At 48.9% G+C, this 22,195-nt stretch overlaps 1 protein-coding gene across 3 annotated transcripts in view; it reads left to right on the top strand.

Moving 5' to 3' along the window:
* UBE2F (ubiquitin conjugating enzyme E2 F (putative)) overlaps window positions 1–22,195 on the top strand; it is a 55,729-nt gene that overhangs the window by 29,758 nt on the left and 3,776 nt on the right. For all 3 annotated transcript variants that reach the window (XM_082691052.1, XM_082691053.1, XM_082691051.1), the window contains 5 exons: window positions 2,539–2,606; window positions 9,328–9,398; window positions 13,526–13,583; window positions 16,271–16,303; window positions 18,595–18,657. In XM_082691052.1, the coding sequence (XP_082547178.1) occupies window positions 2,539–2,606; window positions 9,328–9,398; window positions 13,526–13,583; window positions 16,271–16,303; window positions 18,595–18,657 (293 nt within the window). The remainder of the gene's footprint in view (window positions 1–2,538; window positions 2,607–9,327; window positions 9,399–13,525; window positions 13,584–16,270; window positions 16,304–18,594; window positions 18,658–22,195) is intronic.

Genomic DNA, 22,195 nt, shown 5'->3' with positions numbered 1-22,195 from the left:
TCTGAGAAGAAGGACGTTTTCAGCCACAGCAGCCATGGATAGTCATGGCCATAGTGGGCCGGGCCCCGACTTGTGTGGTCCACACTGGGTTGTGGATGCTTTCAATGACCCCTCTGCCCGCTGGCTCCAGAGCCACGTAGGCAGTTCTCAGCCTCCGCCCTGCAAAGTGCCAGCTTGGGAGCCAGACCCGGAAGGTGGATCTGCAGGAACTCTTCCCTGGGGTCTTTTGTCAAGAAAATCACAGGAAACAAGAGATGCTCTTGAGTCTCCTCTCAGTCCGATCTGCTCCTCAGCATAAGTGGGAGTATGGCATTTCTAGACAAATTCATAAACAGGGTGGATTGGGAAAGCTACATACCTTAGAAGAGGAAAAACGAAGTTCTGGCTCAGGAGTTGATAATCTTTCCTGAAAGTGTAGTTCATGAAATAGAGCAAAAATTAGAACTGTCTGTTTGCTCTTGATTTTCAGTGGGTTCAGAGATTATATAATTCTAATAATTACTAATTAAGAACTTGACTAGGACAGAGGAATATGGTAAAACCAAAACCCCATTAGACCAAATAATAGTTTTTTTGAAACTGGTAAATAGAGTTGAAACTATATAATTGTGGCATGGAAAGCCAGCTGGAGAAAAACCACAGTGGTGTGGCAGGATGGAGTGGCTGGGGCACAGCCTTGGGGAGCAAGAAGAGAGGAGAGCAGATGGAGCTCTGCACCCGAAGCTGGGGTTCTGGTGTCATTTACAGAGCCCAGCGCTAGGCCACTCTGCAGTGACCGCTGTGCAACACGGAACCTCTGGTGAGCAAGGGTATCCTCTGATTATTTTATATCTGAGATGCCACTTGTTAGGAAAGTTCTTGTATCTGGAGGTAAAATTTTTCCCCAGAGTCTTTTCCAAAGACTTGGTAGTGTCAGTCATGAATCCAGGTACACTTGGAAACACTAGAAGTAGACGCATCAGATCAGTGGGGAGGGTAGAACGGGTAAATGCTATATGATTAGAAAGAGAAAAAGAAAGACACACCACCACACAAAGAGAAAAAACACACCACCTTGTTCTAGATGAGTGGATGAGCGGATGGAACATGTGAAACCACAGGATCACTAAGAGAAAGCAGAGATCAAGTGTTTCTGTGATCTTGGTTGGGAAAGATCTTTTTAAGGGTAATACCAAAGACAGAAACCACAGAAAGAATAGCTTCTCAAAAGTGAAAACTAGTTGAACCACAAAACCAAAAGACAAGCAGCAGACTAAGAAACATTATAACAAATATAAAAGGCAAAGGTTAATCTTCTTCAGAGCTTTTTTATATTGTAATTAAAACATGGGTACCTCAGTAATACAAGGCTACTTATGGAACATCAGTCATTCCATTCTTATTGAAAAAGGACTCCATATGAAATAAATTTCAGCCTCGCCACTTTTCTTCAGATGAATGTAAAATGAAACAGTCTTTCTCTTCTGTCATACTGGCAAAGAATGAAAATTTTGGGGTCCAGGTAATGTTAGTTTTACCTGCTGGACGACATAAATATTGACGCATTCCCAAAAAGCTTTTTAGTGATGACTTATTGGAAACTAACAACTTCCTATTAAATGTTTGTTTTACATAAATAGCTGAGGGAAGCAATGAGATGTACTATTGCTGATTTGTTCATGGTGATAAATATTTGGGGGGAAGTTGAACTTTCATTTTAAAGATGGTATTAATTTTGTCAAGTTGGGGAGCTTAGAGTAATTTGCCCCAGTGGGGCAGCGGGGAGGGGCAGTTTTTTCAGGCTTGAGCACCTTCATGGTGGAGCGCCCTCTTCTGACAGCAGCCCTAGCAGCATTTACAATGCAGGCGCAGGCCCCGTTCACCCCGGCGTGGACCCTACAGAGACTGGGAGGTGGCTGACACCATTGTGGGAGTTGAGACTGTATCCTGGGGTCTGACCCAGTGCTACCCTGATTCCAGACATCCCCCTGCATGCCCGTTAGCCCCCTTCCAGAGGGTGTGCTCTGTTCAAAAACTCAGCCAGCCAGCCCGGAAGTGTCGCCTGTGCACTCTCTCTCAGGCAGGGATTCTGTCCGTATGCCTCACTGCTTGTCCCCCAGCCCTGGGGTACCCTTGGAACTGACATTCTCACAGGGCGACCAGCAGCAAACAGACGACCCTGCAGCTCAAACAGGATGGTTACCTGTTATGACGTGAGCCCATGGGTTCTGGAATGTAGAGTTGGGTGGACCGAGGTGAGAACAGGGTTCCTTGGATGGGTCCTGGGAGACTGAGGAAGAGGAAGCAGTCCCTGGGGGAGGGGGGTGCCTGTGCCTCCTCTGAGGGGGCACAGCTAGTGGGGTGACAAAGATCAGCAGGGCATTAATTGGGGTTCATCTTTAGAGCAGGGGCAGGATTTGATGGAGTAACAAGGAACCCCGCAGTCCTGTTGTTTAACTCTTAATTCTCTGTATTTGCCATATCCTAACACGGTGTTTGCTTTTTGTTTCCTTTTTTTTAATTTAAAGGATTTTTTGTTTTGTTTTGTGTTTTCGATAGATGAGGGTTACTACCAGGGTGGAAAATTTCAGTTTGAAACTGAAGTTCCTGATGCATACAACATGGTGGTGAGTAGCCTGCGTCTGAGCTGTTCTTCCCCCTTGGCGTGGTCTGATGGTCCTCATGGGCCCCACCCCACCCCACCCCCAGCATTGGGTCCCCGACCCCCCACCTCCCCCACCCCCGGTCCCAGAGCTGAGTACAAAACAGCCAATATTTCTGTGACTAATGTTGCTTATCAGCAGCATTCAGAGCCCTAGGAGAGAGATTCGTTTTTCGATTAGCACTTGTGAGTGCTGTGTCAGGTGGGGCGCACCAGGGCCACAGCGCAGCCAAGACTGTCCTGAGACTGGCACCTTTGCTGTGAGCTGCCTATGTGGTTCGCACCAGTCTTACTTGTTAAATTCTGGCACTGAAAAAGAAAGCATTTTATTTAAAACTGTAGTTTTGTTTATGGTATAATACCAAAATTACCAGGGTGTAGGAAACATGTATTTTAGAATTTTAGAAAAGAGAAATGACTCATAGTTTTAAACCATAAGTAGTTTATGCCCAGAGCTATATTTTTTTAAAGATTTTATTATTTATTTGACAGACAGAGATCACAAGTAGGCAGAGAAGCAGGCAGAGAGGGAGGAAGCGAAGCAGGTTCCCTACTGAGCAGAGAGCCCAATGCAGAACTCGATCCCAGAACCCTGGGATCATGACCTGAGCCAAAGACAGAGGCTTAATCCGCTGAGCCACCCATGCGCCCCCAGAGCTATATGTTAATCTCTCAAAGACCCCACCTAGGTAATAATTATACCAAGTATTGTCACATTCTCTCCTTGCTCTTAAGGAACTTAACAATTAGGAAGGTGAGAAAAAGTGTAGAAAGTGACCATAAAATGGCAAAAGCCATAAGTAGCAGATAACAGCTGGAGCAGAGCCAGGAAACACATGCACAGGAATTCTGAGAAGGAAAGGAGAAGATCACTTTGGGAAAGTTGTCCGGCCAGTTGAGTTTTCAGGAAAAATGGGACTGGAGTTGTCCTGACTTGGGTTGACCTTTAACCCAAGGGAGGGTGGTCTGTGTGATGTCAGAATCTCTGGAACTGTGTTAGGTACAGAAGTGAGAACAAGCAGTTGTGTGTGGTGGATTGACCAGGTCAACTTGAAGGAAGAATTGGGGTTGGGGAGAAGTGAGGACAAATGAGAATCTCAGTTTGAGGATTTGGGGGCATTTTCACTTTGGCAGTGAGAAACCAGTGACAGTTCTGAACAGCTCCACAATTCTGTGTGTGTGTGTGTGTGTGTGTGTGTGTGTGTGTGTATAGGTATATGTATATGTAAACATCCCCCTAATGTTTCCTAGACCTCTCCAGGTGTATCAAATAGGAAAAAAAAAATTGATGGTGAAATTATGTCTCTTGTTAATTTGAGCCTGTGGGTACGGGGGACCCCATGTGCCCTGTTAGTTTGCCTTCAGTGATTGTCCTACTATCTGGCATGTGGAATTTAGGCCCCCTGCCCCGGGCCCTGGTCCTGCCACCGAGGTATAGTTCAGTGACTGGCACACTTTTATTTGAAGCCAAACCTTTATCTAAGAAATTGGTCTTTACTAAGTTACTACATTAAAAGTTCTTTCTGAATGTAGTTTATGAGGATGGGAAAGAGTTGGCAATGCAAGAAGAAAAAAATGAATTTTTAATCAAAGACAGGAAAATGTGCATCTCAGGTCTTTGGCCATTGATCTCCCTGCTGACTTCTCTGTTTTCCTCATCACACACTGAGGAGTCTGGCTTGACAGGACACTGGACTCCCCCAGGTGAGATGCAGTTGGAGAAGTTTGGTTGAAGTACAGATGTTTAGAATTCCAGAGGCTAGTGATGTTTTCTGGAAATAGCCAGGCATATGGCACCTAAGTCTGGACCTTTTAGTTGTCCAGACTTAGAAATGACTTGGAGGAATGCTAAAGGGTGGTATGTGACACAGTCTTTTCTTCGGAGAGGCAGTGAGTGTTTGAGGAGGAGGATGGTGTGGGGAGGGCCTTAGCATGAGCTGGTGGACTTTTCAGACAAGGCCTGCCAGTCTAAGGAACATCAGGTTTCATTTAGTGGCTGAGCTTCTCAGTCCCAGTGTCAGAAGAGAGCAGAGCATGAGAAGACACTAAGGGAACCGATTTTTGTTGTGCTTTTATGTACCAGGTGCCCCCATTCACTTCCCCTGTGGGGCCCAGAGAGGTAGAGTTAAGGATATACCTCGTTAGCTTTGCCAGAATTAAAGGCTCCATTGCTAAAGCAGATTCTTGTCCAAGGCTGCCCAGCCACAGGATGTATGCCCTTCCCACAAACCCAGTGGCCACTCGGTGTGAGAAAATGTTTGTCATCTTGTCCTGTCCCTATGTGGCCTCTTCAAGAAACAGAGAACTAGGATACAGAATACACAGGATAGAAAACCACTGAGCCTCGAGGACATGTCTCTTATATTAGTTGGTGACTTATGATGGTTTTACACTATATTTAGTTTCTTTCTCCTTTGAGAAATTTCTGAATGATGGACTGGTTTGATTTCATCAGGAATGAAACCCATGTTCTCTAGCCAAGGGCCCTGAGAGGCCAGCCCCTCAGGGTAGACCCAGATCCTGCCCTGCTGTCAGCAGGGCCTCTCCTGCTGTATGCTCCCTTGGCACCTGCATGTCCTCTCTGCCTCCATGTCCAGGCTTAGGCTGCAGCCTTACCAACAGGCCAGCAACTATCACTAGCTCAGGGGAGGGAGTGGGGGTGACACCATCCCCAGGAGACCCTGTGATGCGGTGCCTGAGACAGGTATTTGGGATTACTTGTTTTGTAGTTAATCTTTGCTTATATCACTCCGTAGTGTGTGTGTCCACTAGAGTGGGAGTGGCTTACGCTGTATCTCCAGGGCTCTGCGAGAGCACATGGTTCACGTTTATCCAGCGGTTGGCGCGCTCTGCCCCTCCAGACATACTGTGTGGAAGACAAAAGCAGCATCAGAGGATACACGGGTTGCAGGCATTTGGGGCAGAGTATGTGAGAGTAAATGTCAGGCACCTGTGTTTTATTTGGATGAGGACACAGCCAGCTTGTAGGTCAGCCTAGGAGACCTCTGTGGAGCAGGCTTGGCTCATTTGCCTTTATTCCGTGTCTTTATATGATGTTTGTGCTTGTTAAGGACTTTTTAAAAACCTATGACACTTAAAGCTTCTTCAGTTGAAGACACTTATTAAGATTGTCATTCTGAAAAGCTTCCAATCAATAAAACAGGTCATTATTTCAGAGTAAACTTTTAAAATAAAGAAAATTCTATTTGGTTTCCCTACCCCCCTAAATTCCCCCACACCCCAACAGCTAAAGTTCATATTTCCCTTTGGTTCTTTGTCCTTTTGTCCCTGAACTTTATCTCACAGTCTCAAGCCCTCCTTGTGATCTCTCTATATTGGCTGAAAGTATTTAGTGACATGAAATAAGCTTTTAAAACGTGCAAGGTTCTTTGTCAGACACTGGCTTTTTAAGAAGCCTGGTCTCCTGGGAGACAGCACAGATGGTGATGAGCTAGGGTGGTGACATAGCGCTGGGGATCCCTGGGCGATCATGAAGCCTAGAGAAAGAGCAGGGCTCAGTGTGGTGTCACAGTCCCCACATCCTATGGTGCCCCTGTGGCATATCAATCATGGTTGGATCGTGGTCAGTCGTGGAGACTATGCACTGAAGCAGGAAAGGGGGACACGACTTTTCATTCTTTGCCTCTAGTTTTCTCTAGAAGGGACACATGTTATGTCCCACACACTTTTTTTTTTTTTTAGATTTTATTTGCTTATGAGAGAAAGAGAATGAAAGAGAGCAGGGGGAGGAGCAGAGGGAGAAGGGACAGGCAGACTCCATACTGAGTGTGGAGCCTGATGTGGGGCTTTGATATCAGGACCCCGAGGTCATGACCTGAGCTGAAACCAAGAGTCTGACGCTCAGCCTACTGAGCCACCCAGGTGCCCCCCCATACACATATTTGACAACATAACCAGATCAAGAAATATGGCCATGACCAGTCCCGAGAGGGTAAGGGGGAGCCAGAGATACTGAAAGTGAACTAAACTTCCACTCCCCTCTTGTAGGTAATGTGTACTTTGTAGGAAATTAAGAAACTGTGGCCACAGGTGTTTTCTTAAAAGATTTCTCAGCTAGAGTTTTATTTTTTTGTTAACACATAATGTGTTATTTGCTTCAGGGGTACAGGTCTGTGAGTCATCAGCCTTACACAATTCACAGTGCTCACGTACTAAACTTAGTTTGCTTAGTTGTACTGTAAAGATTTTTCTGTTTTTCCCTTGTTTTTTAATGTTTTTATTCTGTAAAACTTCGGGGGATTTTTGTGGGGAGAGGATTGTTTTGTTTTGCTTCACCATTGTATTAAAATCTGCTTTCTTTTTTCATGAGTTTTCCCTTGCCAGAGCCCAGGGTAACTCAGCTGCATTCTCTTCAGTGCTCTTAATGGTTCTGTACCATGTGTGTTCACTGCATCTGGAGTACAGCTCTTCAGTGGGGGTCTAGATATGTTTTTGCAGATTGCTAGCCGGTCTTGCACTGAAGAATCCCTTTTCCCCGCTGGTCTGCAGTGCAGTGGCTGTCATATATTAAGCTCTCAGCCTGTGATGGGGCAGGTGGCAATGCCAAGTAGGAGGTGGAACTGGGTATTTCCTGTTTGTCTGACTTTAGGGGTGGGGCCCAGTCTACAAGATCTGTTGGGAAATTGTGTGTCAGAATGTGGGTCCACAGTTCTGATTCGTTCTCTTGTCTGGGGACTGCAGTTAGGAGGACCGCTGCTGGCAGGGGAGGTGTCTGTGCTAACATCTAACTATGGGTGATGTGAAGGGACAAGGAGGGGAGGGGCAAATAACAGCCAGACACTTGGAGATCTAGTGAACAACACTAGGCAGGGTAACAGGTATGTCATGGACTCTCTAGAAGGGAGGGAGATAGAGCCTGTAGGTTCCCTCCAATGCCAAGTTGGTGATTCAGTCTATCCAGTATGGAAACTGTATTATCACTTAGATTCATACAGCCCCACAGTGCCGGCCTTCCCTCAGCCTGAAGGCCTTTCTGGAAGTGGCACGATGACTAGCATACTTTCTGTCAAATGCTCTTACATTTACTTGCAGAAAACCAAGTTAGAACGTATTAAATAGATTGAATCTAAATCCTAACCTTGGACACCTACATTTACATACTTGGATTAATTATCTGGGGGAGTTTCTTGATGTCGTGCTGTTTTAAAATCAGTAGGAAAACTTACAGGAGTGCCGGAAAAGTATGTCTGTTTTGTACAGATAAGATGATGGAACAATTCAAGTACTAGAAGAAGTACCAAGAGTATTTGAGTGGTTAGTAACAAAGGCAAAAATCTGATTGCAAAGACTTTACAAAAGAGTAGCATCCCAAATGCAAATTAATACCAAATGATAAACATGGAAAGCATGGCCCCCTGTGACAAAGGGCTGACACATGAATGTCTACAAGATGATGTGTCTGTGAGACTCGGCCAGACGACACTTTGTGCTCTGACCAGCAGTCCCTCTACCTGGGCTTCCTCCCGGGCAGACCTTTCCTACAGACGTGAAGAGATGAGCACAGTGATTTAGCGCAGTCCGTGGTAGAGGTGGGAGGCAGCCTAAATGTCCAATGATAGGAACTAGCTTGTGAAATGCTAGAACTAGTACCATGGAGGGCAAGAAAGCCCAAAGCCATCTGAAATGGTGACAGAAAGGAATGTGAAAATATAGAGAGCCCATGTCCCCCCTTCAATAAAGAAAAATGAATGTGAACACACATGCATCTCTGTGTGGCGCCTAGAAAAGAGGCTCACAGGTGTATACCGGGTGTTAGATTATTTCTGGGTGGCATTATCATACATAAAAAAAGGAAAGACAGAGAGAGATCTTGCCTTTTGTTTTCATTGTCTTTTTGTCTTACATGAGTATGGATTGCTTATAGAGTCACTTTATTTTTATTTTTTTTTTAATTTATTTATCAGAGAAAGAGAGGGGGAGAGAGCGAGCACAGGCAGACAGAATGGCAGGCAGAGGCAGAGGGAGAAGCAGGCTCCCTGCTGAGCAAGGAGCCCGATGTGGGACTCGATCCCAGGACGCTGGGATCATGACCTGAGCCGAAGGCAGCTGCTTAACCAACTGAGCCACCCAGGCATCCCTTATAGAGTCACTTTAAAAGCACACCTTTATCCAAATATGCCTGGTCATCAGCGATGTCAGTGTGCCACATTCCCACGTGCTCGCTTTTGTTCTCTCTCCCTCCTATAAGCATAGAGCAGACTTGGACTTGGAGGTAGGACAATGTACTTGGCAGTTGCATCTTCAGAAACACGTGCACAGGGACCCAGCTACCACCATGAGGAGCAGTTACTTCAGCCACAGCTCAGCAGCATAGTGTACAACATCGCATCTGTAGGCTCCCAATGGGAATGGGGCCTGGAGTGCACTGCGGGCTCCTCTGCAGCCCTGGCAGAGAGTGTCAGAGGAGGCCGAGGCCCTGCCACCAGCACCACGCATCTTCCAGCCCTGGGACCTGTGGAAGGGTCATGTTAGGGGTATGGGCAGACTAGCATGTGTAGTTGCAGTGTGGGGACACTAGTGCACTGGGGGGCAAGAGTCCAGAATTGAATGCTGGTTGGGACCAGTCTAGCTGAGTTCCAAGTAAGCCTTAGAATGAGGGGCTAGATGGGTCTGTGGCAGCAGGCATGATTTGGAGAGCCTGTTATCTCTTTCTCTCTGTGTTGCAGCCTCCCAAAGTGAAATGCCTGACCAGGATCTGGCACCCCAACATCACAGAGACAGGCGAAATATGTCTAAGGTGGGTTTCTCTTCTTTCCCATCTTCTGTGTTTGTGAGCACTGTGTGTGAGCATTGGCCTTTCTAACACTTAGTCTCACTGAGCGGAAATTTTGAGGCTGGGCCTTGATTAGGGTTTCCCAAACCATCCTCAGGCCTTTGGGCTGCACTCCAGTGACTGGAAGATCTCCATTCCCACCCCACCCCCAGCCTGCCACCACCTCCAGACCCACATCCTCCTGGGCCTTCCGGTGGCCAAGACCCCTGCTGGTGCTCCCTCCAGGGCTCCTTACCCTTTTCCCCTCCTGTTGTAATGAGAGACTGCAATCTCTCCACATGGCTGATTTTAGCTAAGAAGGAAAAGTAGGATTTATAAAATCCGGGGATAGGGGATGTAGATGGCAAGTTTAGGACCTGGGTATTTGTATTTAAGATGTCCTCTCTTTACCGAAATTGTCTTGAAGTGCGTAAAGCAGGACAGCTCTCCCAGAGCTTCATGTCGGTTGTGGCCTCTGTGTTCCCCCCACCCCCACTGCAGTGGCTGATGATCAGGGATCTGCGACTCCTGCTTCTCGAGGCTGCTGGTCACTAAAGTAGGGAACTGGGGAAGGTGTGTGGTTTGTCATTCTTAAGTAAACTTAGCCCTTGGGCTTTATCTTCCTGTGTCTCATCACTTTATCAAGTAAGGCGGCAGTGGGGCTGTGAGGCTGTGGTGCCAGACGGCCTGGGCTGGAACCCGGTGCCTCTGCCAGCAGCAGCAGCGCCAGCAGCAGGGGACTTGGGCAGGTTATGTAACCTTCAGCCCTCACGCAGAGTCAACATTAGCATTAGCGACTTATTCTACTTTCCTCCTGTGACTTAAGTCGGTGCCCTGTCAAATCCCATCCCCACCCCAGGAACACCAGCCCTGCCTGTGATGGGGAGCTACACACTGCCCGTAGTGCCGGCAAAGCTGGGCCCCTCTTTTTTCTCCTCTTCCTCCTCCCCCTCCTCTTTTTTCTTTTTTTTTTAAGGGCTATCTTATTTATCTGAGAGAGAACATGCAAGCTGGGAGAGGAGCAGAGGGAGAGCAACAAGCAACCTACCTGCTGAGCGTCAAGCCCCACATGGGGCTTGATCCCAGGACTGAGATCATGACCTGATCCAAAATCAAGAGTCAGATGCTAAACAGACTGTACCACCCAGGCGCCCCCCCTTGTCCTTCTTAAAACATTTAGCACCCGGCTCCCCATGCAGCTTGTGTGCAGTGCCCCTGTTCTCCTGTCTGCCTCTTTTTCTATAGACAGTTACAAATGGACTTTCAAGAGGCCACCTTTTCCCCTTCTGTCCCTGAAGTATTAAGCCTACAAAATCTGACTCCTCCAGCTTCAGGCCATAGATGGCATCCTCTCCAGCCTCCTCCCGCGAGGCCATCGCTGATGCTTGCTCTCCTGAAAGCCCATTGCAGACCACCTCCCTGTCACACCCGGCCCTCCACCAGAGTTAATGCCAGAGCAGGAATTTCTCTTGTCACTTTTGCTCTCTCCGAGAAATCAGGTTGTTAGAGAAGTATGAGGAGAACTCAGTGGGCAGCAGCCAGCAGCAAAGGCCAGAAATCTTAAAGGAAGATCATTGATAGATTTAGCCACATTAAAATTAAAAACACAAAACACAAAAGACCAGCTGGGTTACGTCCTTCATGTGTAAAGGTCTTTGCCAATTAGGATAAAAAAGACAGACACAGCCACTGGGAAAAGCAAGCACCCGCTACAAGTAGTGACTCAAAGGAGAGTTCTGGGTGGGTGGTAAGCACCTGAGGGGTGTTTGATCTCAGCAGTAGCCAGAGAGAGGCTTGTGGAAAGCCTCCTCACATTGCCCTGGTGCAAAAGCAAATACCCGGACTAGGGGAGTGGGGAGCTGTGAGAGAGAGAAGAGAAAGGGGAAGAACGGGCTCTCTCTCATCACGGGAGATCTACCTCTGTTGGTCCTTCAGCTTTAAGGTCTACATTCAACTTGTATTTACCTTTGGATTTGTCAGCTACACTTGTAGGGGTTTATTTGTGGGAAAGAATGTGTCAGATAAAAATGCAAAGACCTTGTCATTGTTTATGAAAAAACTAGACAGTGTCCAGCAGGGGCTTAATGTACCACTGACTCGTGGCATCTCCTGAACAGAGAAAGATGAGCCTGGGCCAGCCCCTACTGGTCCACAGTGCCGCCTGGTGGCATCTACCTGGATTCCTCACTCAGCGGCTCTGACCAGTGCCTAGCTCTCTGGAGCCTTGTCTAGTACACGGGCCACTTAGCTCTCTTTGTGAGGCTTGCCCTGCCACCAGGGGCTCTTTCCTGCTTTGGGCTCAGGGTCAGATATGTCTGATATGTCTATGGAATTCGAGGGCCCTGAGCCAGGACCCTGGTGGTTGCACTTGAGACTTTTTCTCCTGGGCTCCGTGCCTCCAGTGTAGCCCCTGAGGCACTGTCTGATCCCCTGCCTGGTGTCCTCTCTGAGGGCCTGTCACCTGAGCTCCTGCAGGATTCCTGCCTGCTGAGGCTGGGCTGGAACTTGCACAGTGATGGTGTGTTCCCTCCACAGTGTCACTCTGCCCAGACCTGTGGCCTGTAGACTTGAGCACAACCTGCCTGATTACAGGCATCTTATCTTCCCCTTACCTGCCATCGCCTTGGGTGGGCACAGCTGGCTTCCAGGTTCAGAGCCCTCCTGCTCTGGCTATGCTGTTGACAGAGGTCAGAGGATACTGCCTGCTCAGCCAGTGAAGCTGCCCCCCACCACCACCACCCCACCATCAGCCTGTGGTGGTCGTGCCCAGACGCAGTGGGGGCAGTTGGCATTCTTTGCTTTGTGGAGCTTGCCGGCTCTGGGGAGACAGGCATTGAATGAGTGAGCCAGTAGATGGCTAAGGTCTGTCAAAAGGACAAAGACATTCAGAACTGACTCCTGTTCTTGCCTCAGTGAGGAGACCTCTCACTGGGTCATATGGACCACTAGGCCTGGCAGTGGTCCATATGACCTGAACAGTTACTCAGAAGCTGCAGAGCTTTCATGGCAACAAGGCCTGCCCCTTGGCAGGGGGGGATGTCTGTAAGTAAGTGATAGTGGTCAACTTGAGATTTTATTTATTCTAACTGAACTTCACTGGCAATTAAGATTATAGCACAGGTGTATTTTCTCCTGATTTTAACTGACTTATGTGAACTTGAACACGCTCTGGTCCAGAATGTCTCTAAAGCACAGAGGGCCTGATACTGCCATGTGAGCTTAGGAACGGTTCCATGCATACTAAAGCAGCAGCAAGTTACAGCTCAACAGTGCCAAACTAATTTATCCCCAGAAGGAAACTGGACAGTAAATTGTAGTTTTTCAAAATGTGGAGTAATCATTTCTGTGAGAGTATGTAATATGCACGTCCAGCTGATGGAATAGTGATGGAAATGACCCTCAGGTCCAGCTTAGGAAACAGGACCTCACAGTACCTCCAAAACGCATGTGCATCTGCCCTGAACATGGTCCTCCCACCCACTGGGGAAGAACAGCCAGAATTTTTTGCTAATCTACCTTTATCCTTCATTTTTCCCTTTTGAACTTTTAAAAAAAACAAAAAGAGTATTAGAACATGTGCTAGGAACTGTCACTCTTGTTCACCCACAGCTCCAGGGAAGCTGCCTGAGTTTGAAGGACTGTCCCCCAGGCCTGTGCCCTTGCTGCTTTGTGCCTCGCTTGCTTTCCTCCATTAGAGAGATGGCAGCACCTCCCTCATGGGTCGTTGAGGCATTAGGTGAGGTTAGGATCGTGCTAAAACACATAGGAAGCTCTAAGCATCAGTTGTCATTTTCTGAATATCAAGTTGACAAGTGCTCTTTGTACATTATTTTAAGCATCCTGACTTCCTGCTTAAAACTTCATGTGCATGCAGGATTAAAGACCTGGGTGTATGAGCAATAAACGTGGCACAAGAGATTAGACTTGGGGGGGAGAGGTGGCCTTGTACAGGGAGATGGGCCCCAGAAGAGAGATGGGGCCCGGGAAAGCAGATGCACTGCAGAGGAGATGTGGGCCCACAGGTCTTGGCAGCCGCGGCTTAACACACCTACATCTCATGCGACTGGAGGCTGACTGACTTGCTGACTGCTGTGCCTTTCTGTCTGTTTCAGTTTACTGAGAGAACATTCGATTGACGGCACTGGCTGGGCTCCCACAAGGACATTAAAGGTAGAGTGCAGTGCGCTTGAGCACAGCCCCGGTCTGGAGGCCTCTCCCTCCAGAAACCAGTCTCCTCGCTGTCCCGTCCACCCAGATGGCCGGGCACACCCTGCTCCCACCTGCCCTCCTGGGGCTGCATGACCAAGCCCTTGCCTCAGTCAGTTCTCTGCCCCCAGTTCGTCTCGGGGCATTGGGGGGTTCAAGTTACCATCTCTCCCCTCTGCCCTTTACTGTCTGTGTTTCAAATCATATGGTTTCTATTCTTCCTTCCTCTGTCCCCCACTCTTGTGTGGTGCCTCACTCTCAGAGGAGACAAGAGCTGCCAGGGTGGGACAAGGGGGAGGAGGGAAAGGGCAGGTGTGGCCTCCATCTGCTCTGAGTTCCCCTGAGCTAGTCTGGACAGATGGGTGGCAACCGAGAGGCCAGGAGTGCCCTGAGGGAGGACCCCACCCAGGGGAGGGCGATGGAGAGGGCAGCTGCTGGGACTGAACAAGTGGCCCCAGCTGCTTCTGAGGTGTAAGCTCAAGTTGGTTCTGGGGATGTACTCTGTGGGTGCTCCATGAGGCCACCAGCTGTGGCTTCAGCTTAGGGCTTCTCTGCCGTGGTATCTGTAGGAAACCTACAGTTTCCTCCTGTTGCCTGAGCTTTTCGTCAGAGGCAGTCAGGGCTTCTGGCTGGTGTTCACTTTGTAGTGAACAGTGCCTGACTCCGGCCATGGTTTCTGCTGCCTAGTGAAGCTATCCATGCAGTCATCATAACCTTGGCCCTTCTCATGCCAGATCCATGCTGCCCAAAAGAGTGCCCTCCTGCTCCTGGGCTCAGAGGGCAGCTGAGTTCCCAGCCTGTGCGTCTCTTTAGCCCGGGACTCCGCACGAAGGCGTTGTCATCCAGACCCGGCCTGTATTCCCTGGTGACTGTGTCCTTTTCCTCTGCGGCTGACAGTTGTGCCAGGTCAACCTGAAAGGGTTATGGGTGTCAGAGTAGCATGTTTGTGGCACTCACAGACTGCCTGACACGTCGCACAATGCCATCTTCCTCTCTGTCTTCCTCCTCCCCATCTTTCTCTCTCAAGAGCAGCATTGTTGCACATGTGTTAACTTGGGCCCAGTCACGTATGGATTATGAAAGTCATCCTAGCTAAAACTATTTGTATTGTAGGCGAAGTCTGCACCAAACACACACAACATAAAGGTGGCTGGCACTTTAGATGCTGCATCGGTTACTGTCCTTTGGGCCCCAAGGGGAGCCTGAGCGGAACTAGACAGGCCTGGGCCCTGCCCTGCACACAGGTGCTAGGCTTTCTCTCCCCAGTGTCCTTCATACTTTAACTCTGTAGGCCCTGCCTTTGAACAGAGCATCTGTGGGTATACTGACCTCATTCCGTATATGCCAGCTTTCTGGTTCACCACTTAGAGACCATCTTCATTCCCACCCCTGCTCCCAGGCAGCTCCACTGCTTTTAGAGGAGGACACTGAGGCCCGGAGAGGTATGCATGGGTCACAGCAGCCCACCAGTAACTGCCCCAGTCCTGGGCCAGGTCTCTTTCTGTCCATGACCACACGTTGTAGGCGAGAGCTGCCAACTCTGGTGTGTAAGCAGTGTTATTGTGTATCACCAAGTAGGTGCTTTGGGGGAAGAACACAGGAAAGGAGTTTGGGGCCTGCCCTAAGAGGACACTGCAGACTTTCTACAGGCCTGACTCAGGGTCCTCCCCAGGTGTGGTCTCTACTGCCACAGGGCCTGGCCTGTCTTCTTGCCATACCCTGGACATGTCCTGCCTATTCGGGACTTAGCTTTGGCCACAGGGGTTCCTCCACCTGGAAGGTGTTTCCTCCTGCCATTTTTCTACCCGGCAGGCCCCGCTTTCTCTGGGAAGTGTCTCCTCCCTGCTGGGTACTCTGTGGGAACACGTCTGTGGGAGTTCTGCTGACACGCCTGTCTGACCAACCTCTTCACCAGAGAATGTGTGCTCACCCCCAGCTCCAGCCCCAGGTTCAGCTCACCCCAAAAGGACACGGGTGGATGGCTGAGCCAAAGCAGAGGTGGCAATTAAAATTGCCAAGTAGCAGAGTATCAGCTGGGGCTGAGAATTGGCCTAATTTAGAAGACAAGACTCGAGCTGGGGACAGGGAAGGCTGAGAGGGAATTTGCAGTTGAATCACGGATGACAAGTCCAGAGAGAATACATTGGTTTTCCACCTTATTTTAATGAGAATTTCTGACCTTTGAATGTTAGGAAGTGTTTATCACTTTTTTTTTTAAAGTAATTAGAGCAAAATGGTTAGAGGCTGGTGGGACTGTGGGTAATTAGCTTATCTCTAGTTCCCAAGAGAGTGCAAAAACAACAGATTTTGTTGTAAAGATGACTCTTCAGAAGTCCCAAACTGTACTGGAAGGTGAGGAGGAGGAGGTGATGGAAGGGGGGGTTCTCCTGAGCAGACACAGCCTGTGGGCTCCCTGGGCTGGGTCTCAAGGGCACTTTGATTCTGTAATTACTTCCTGTGACTGCCCCCTCCAGATTTCCCAAGCCTGTTGTCATATTGGAGAGAAGTTGTTTTAAATTTCTGTCTTTAGGAAAAACAGCACACTAAAGATAAATTCTGACCTACCACAGTCTATATTTCTCGGTCAAGGGTTTGAAATACTAAGTGCACAGGAGCCTGAAACTTGTTTTCTTCTTTCTTTCTCATTCCAGGATGTTGTTTGGGGATTAAACTCTTTGTTTACTGTAAGTATATTGACCAGAACCCCAAGTTTTCCTTGAGTCCCCTGATTATTGCTTTTAAACATCACACTAAGGATAACCTAGAGAGATTAAAAAGAGCACCCTGTAGACACTGAGCAACTCCTTTCTGTAGGATTTATAGGAGACAGAGGAACAGTGAGATGGGAACCAAGGGGGCTTTGGGGTGGCACCTGGGGAAGGTCGTCAGGGAGGGAAGGGCCGGAGCCATGTCCTCCTTCACGGAGTCGGCTCTTCCTCTGTGGACGCTGGGCCCACCCTGCTCCATGTCTGCCCTCGGCGTCAGCCCTCTTCCCTCCCAGGTGTCCTGTTTGGGTGAAGGAGTGTGGTCACCTGACCTCTAGGCTTTTCACAAACCCAGAACCTTAGAACCATTCTCTCTTCAGTGATGAGCTGCTGAAGTTTGCTGTCTGCAGAAAGCAGCCTGTCACAGGCAGGGGCTGGAGGGCAGGAGGGGGGCAGGGAGAAGCTAAAAGCTGCTCTTTGGATTTTTTTTAATATAATATTATTCTTTTGAGTTATTGCTCTTTGATCATAAAAGAACTTTAGAAGAAATGAGCCTCAGGGATCTGTCTGTGGGGTGGGGCAGGAAGCTGTGCTGCTTTTGATAAAACTTGACCCTCCATGAAAACAAGCCCACCCCATCCAGCCCTCAGAATGGGTGGGTCATTGGAGGGGCAGCTTCCTGGCCCATGGCAGGTGTGCTGACACAACACCAGCATCTGGGGCCAGGCTGCTGTCCTAGGTCACAGAGCTCTTCTCTTACCAGCAGCAAAGTAAAAAAGCAGCAGAGCCTCAAAATTAGACCCTCAGGGCCCTGCCTCACTCTGCTTCTCATCTGTTGTCCCCGGTGATCCCTGAAGCAGAAGCAGCAAGCCCAGCACTTCTGTCTTCTGCCCTCCCTTCACCCCCAGGGAAGGTAGTGCTGTCATTCTGTTGTGGTCCTGGTTTGGCTTTTTCATGGATGTGCACAGTTTTACTTCTAGAGCCATGAAGGCTGCAGGAGGATTTAAAGTCTTCCCAGCAGGTCACACTGCTTTTTCATTGATTGAGCCTTTAATCTGACGCAGTCCTGTCTCTCCAGTGCTCCACATTCTAGAGGGCCAACCAAAATTGCTGATTAAGCCTGTAGGGATTGTTCCAGCCAATATGTTCATCTTAGGTCAGATACATGGTAAGAAAGATGGAGAGTTTGGTATGTCTGGTGGTCTTCATATGCGCTGGGCATCTCATCTGTGTGCTTTATATTTTTCCCTGTTTCTAGGACTTGAAGTCTAATTGTTCAACTTTACAAGTGATCATAGAGACTTAAGAGTTTTCCTTGCTATATTTCTAACATATTGGTCATACCTCATATTTATTTCCAAATCAGAAATATAGCCCCCAAACTAAACATTTCTCCTGAGGGAGAAGTACAGTTGTCTTTACAGTGACCATCGAAGATGACTCTGGAAAGCAGTGACTTCTCATAAGAACAAATCTCACTACCTTGGTTTTTAAGAAAGGGAGTAGGCAGTATAAAGATAAGACATGGCCTCCAATTTGAAATCCATGTTGTTTCTCATGGGGAGAGGGGAGTAGCCATTCCAGGGTTTTCTTCTTAAGATTTTTTTTTTTTTTAAAGTACTTTCTATACCCAACATGGGGCTCAAACTCATAACCCCAAGATCAAGAGTCTCATGCTCCAAGGACTGAGCCAGCCAGGCACACACCCCTACCTCAGGGTTTTCTATTGTAGAAATGCCTGGGGACAGGGTCCTCCTGGCGCTGTCCTGCCTTCAGGCTCACACCCCATCTCTGCTGGGTATGAGTGTCATGCTGTGAAGGGGAATAAAAAGATAAAGGGAAGATCTGGTTAAGGTCAGTGTAGAAGCCACAAACTTAGAGAAGCAAAGTTGCTTGTCACAAATTAAAAGAAGAAATGAATTTTGGAGGAAAAAAATGGGACTTTTATTTGGAAATGCTCATAATGAGAGTGGTTCTTTACATCAAAAAGCCTTAGAACTTAATGTGATCACTATCCTTCATTTTCACCAAACTGTGGACAGTTGTATGTAAACATCGTGATCTTTCAGTCAGCAGTTCACCGACGTTCAGAAAGCACCTCGTAGACTGTGGGCGTCCATCACAGGACCTGGGATCCATAATGGGTTCGCTCTACTCTCCAGCTTCTCCTGTTTGCTGAGTAGACTTCTGTCATCTGGCTCAGAAAATGAAGACTTGTGACAGCAGAAAAACAGATTCTTTTGTTTACTTTGGGTTTCTCTCTTTTTAAGGATCTTTTGAATTTTGATGATCCACTGAATATTGAGGCTGCAGAACATCATTTGAGGGACAAGGTAAGCTAGTGGTAGTGATTGAGGTTGATGGATTTGCCAAAAAGATGATTAGCGGCTCTTGTTTAGATAAGTAGGAGGCTGAGAACGGTAGGTCCATGCCTGGAATTGAAAGTAGTTGATTGATAAGTAACGTGTTGTGATAAATGTGAGTAAAGTGCTTGCCCCAAGGTCAGACAGAAGTGTTCCTATTAGATGTGATTTCCTAGTAGAATTCAGTCTGAGGGATTTAAAACAGGCCACTGTTACTTCACTGGATTGACAGTATGGGGATACATACAGCATTCACACGGTCGGGTCCTCCAGCGTGCCTGTGCACTATGGTGCCCAATGCGTTTCCGTCCAAAATAATTGGGTCCTGTTTATTATTACTAATCATCAGTTCCTTTTTTTCTTTTTTTAAACTTTTTTCTTCCAAATCAGTGCATAAACCCTTACCCATTCTAGGAGCTAATAGTCTATAAAGTGGCTCTACCATACATGAGTGGGGGGTGCTCAGGTTTTCCCCATAGGTGGTTTCTTCCCCCAACTACAGATGATAATGCAGTCAGTATCCCTCTTGTGCACATCCTTAAAAGTGCGTGGACAAGGAGTTGGGAGCAGGAGTAGGAGTCTGGGAATGGCTGTAGGATCGGAGCAAGGCTATTTGAGGTTGTGCAGCTTCACTTGGGGCCAGGCTCTTTAGCCAGTAAGGCCTCAGCAGACAGCCTGCAGGGCTAACCTGGTTTAGTCCTAGAGCCTCAAATTTCATTTTTCTGAACCGGCTTCCCTGTGAATCCTTACCACCCTAGGAATCAGCAACCCGAGGCTGTTACCCAACACCTGCCTGGAGTCTAGAAAGTTCTAAATGCCATCGGCTTCGTCCTAAATACAATGCTGAAGAGCAGGGGCCTCTGTCTCTAGGAGACCTGTGACGGGCCAGAGCAGGGGGCATTTTAAATGTGCCATGTGTGATGTTTGCTACTACCGAAGAGCAGGCACCACCAGAGCCGCACTGCTCGGCACGTACCCTGGCAGGGGCTCACCAAACCAGCAGGCACAGCAGGGACCCGTGAGCCATGCAGGGTCAGTGGGTGCTTCTGCTCAGGCAGAGGAGGCTGGGAACAGCAGAGGCCTTCAGCAGGTGTGCTGTGGCATCAGGTGGCTCCATTCACATTGGAGCTCCACCTGTCACTGTCCTGACATGGACTTCCCCGCTGAGCACTGTCTTACAGGCCAAGTCAGGAAGAGAAATCGATAATGATGGGAACACTTACAGGGCCAGGTAGAGAAAGACCAGTTATAAATGGTCTATCCTTTTATTTTCTTCAAATGTTGCTTCCTGCTCTTCGTGTGAAATACGGGGAAGACTTGTATATATGAACTGTTAGCCCCAGTATGGTGGACCTAAAATCCTCCAGACATTGATGCCTCCACATGAATCCCCAGACCCCAGCCCCATCCTCATGCTGAGTCATGACGACAGCTATTGAACTTGCTGCTTTATTTTGTGCTCATTGTTCACACCAAGTTGGATTGGTGGCCACTGAAGTGCCAGGGGAGGGGCTGATGCTCAGGATCAAGTCATGAACGGACTGTCCCCACAGAGCGGACATGCTAGCAGAGGCAGAGCATAGATGCAGAAACATAAGCATGTGGCGGATGGAGGCCTGGGGGCGGGGGACAGTGGTGGGTCTTGCCGTTTTATGTAGCGTGCTTATAAGATGTGAGTAGAGATTGGATGTGAACCAAAAGGATATCAGGCAAGAGTATTCTGGAGAATGTTATAGTAGTGTAAGGGCCCTGAGGTAGGAATGTGCTAGGGGTGTTGAGGGAGGAGGACACAGGCTGGCGTGACTAGAGCTGGGGGGCAGGACAGCGGTGATTGGACAGCAGCAGCATCCCCGGGTGGCCCTCCCAAGTTCTATCCCACCCACATCCCAGAGAGCATTTATTCTCCTGACATCTCTACAAGGGAGGGACTCTTGTTATACCTAATCTGCTGAGGAATCAGAGCCACCATGGAGGTAACAGACTTGCCAGGAAGGGGCAGAACCCAAGATGTGAATGCAGGCAGTCTGGCTCCAGAGACTGTAGTCTTCCTGTGGCCTCTGCTCTGTGGGCCCTCAGGCAGAGGAAGGAGAGGAAAGCAGCAGAGGCTGAGCACAGAGGGCTTCTGGAGGCCATGAGCTCTGGGCTTTTTCCGGGACCAGGAGAGAGCAGAGGGGGTGAGACTGAGCACCTGAGGGCAGGACAGGGGGAGCAGTGCCTGTGCGGTCTTCACATCCCACGAGCTGTGATTGTGGCTCCCTAGTGGCTGGTGGTGCTGTTGCCTTCTGGGTGCTGTGGGAATGGCCAAGTCAGGGCTCATGGGAGTCCTTTCCACAAGTGCAGGCTCAGCAGCTCTCCATTTCCTCACCTGAGATGGCAGACAAGCCACCAAACCATTTTCAGACCTTAAAACCAGGAACCCACCCTGACTTGGAAAGGGTCACCATGTGAATTAAGTGTGGCAGAAGAGGAGGCCTCCTCCTTGTTCTACCCCCTTCTAGACGCTGCTCCAGGCAAGGACTGGCCACAAGAGGGTGCAGCCAGCACAGCACCTACCAGGGGCTCTGTGGCCTGTGGCCTTACCTGTCACGTGATGCGACTGAAGCAGTGTGACCCCATGGCCATCCTACAACACCTAGTAGCCGTGTTGTGGGAGTAAGAGGGTTGAGCTCCACCTATCAGATCACAGTGTCTTGAACACTGAATGCATGTGTGCTGGGGTGGGCAAGCTCCAAGTACCTCATGGCACATGTGGCCCCGGAGGGCCCTTGCTCAGTCCTACAAGGCCAAGGAACTCTGGTCTTAACATTAGACCTGAGGGGCACACCTTGGGCACTTTCCTGCCCATACTGGCCTGGGGACACCAAGGGCCACACTGTCCTCTCTTCACCAGGAAATTAGGCCAGGCGCCCAGGTGGCCTCTGCTTGATGCCTGGCAGGGGGTGGGGTTTGTTCTTCTGGGCCCAGTAGTCACTTGGATGGTGGGCTTCACTCATGCCATGAAAAGTGGGCACATTTTAAATAGGCAGCAGGGTCTGGGGCGTTGTTCTAGGAAGACAGATCTGGACATGCGTCCTGGGAGAACAGCAACTCTGACTCATCTGCATTTGAGGTCAAGAGCCTTGTCTTGACCTACACTGCCACCTTGACACCACACTCTGGCCCTCACTTTCGCCATTTGTAAAATAAAGGGTCTTAGACTGCCTTCCACTCAGAGCTTCTGTGTTTGGGTCCCCACCCACAGCCCTACCAGCACAGTGGCCCCATGGCGTGCACACAGCCTCCTGCACATAGCAGGCCCCTGGAGTCGTAGGGAGAGGGCATTGGGCTCCTTGGGCTTCTGATTATCCTGCAGCCTTGGTGGCTAGGGGGTGGGAGGTGGGGTGGGGGTTGGAGGCCAAGTTCTTCCTATGCTCTGGAGAGCTCACAGTGGCTTCTTGACTTGGGCGGGTCCTACTTGTTCTGTTCTGTGTTTCGCTCGCTAACTCGCTCTCCCTTCTTGCTTCTCTCT

Source organism: Mustela nivalis (genome assembly GCF_964662115.1).
Source record: "Mustela nivalis genome assembly, chromosome: 11".
Lineage (NCBI taxonomy): Eukaryota > Metazoa > Chordata > Mammalia > Carnivora > Mustelidae > Mustela > Mustela nivalis.
This window is presented reverse-complemented; position numbering and strand designations above follow the sequence as displayed.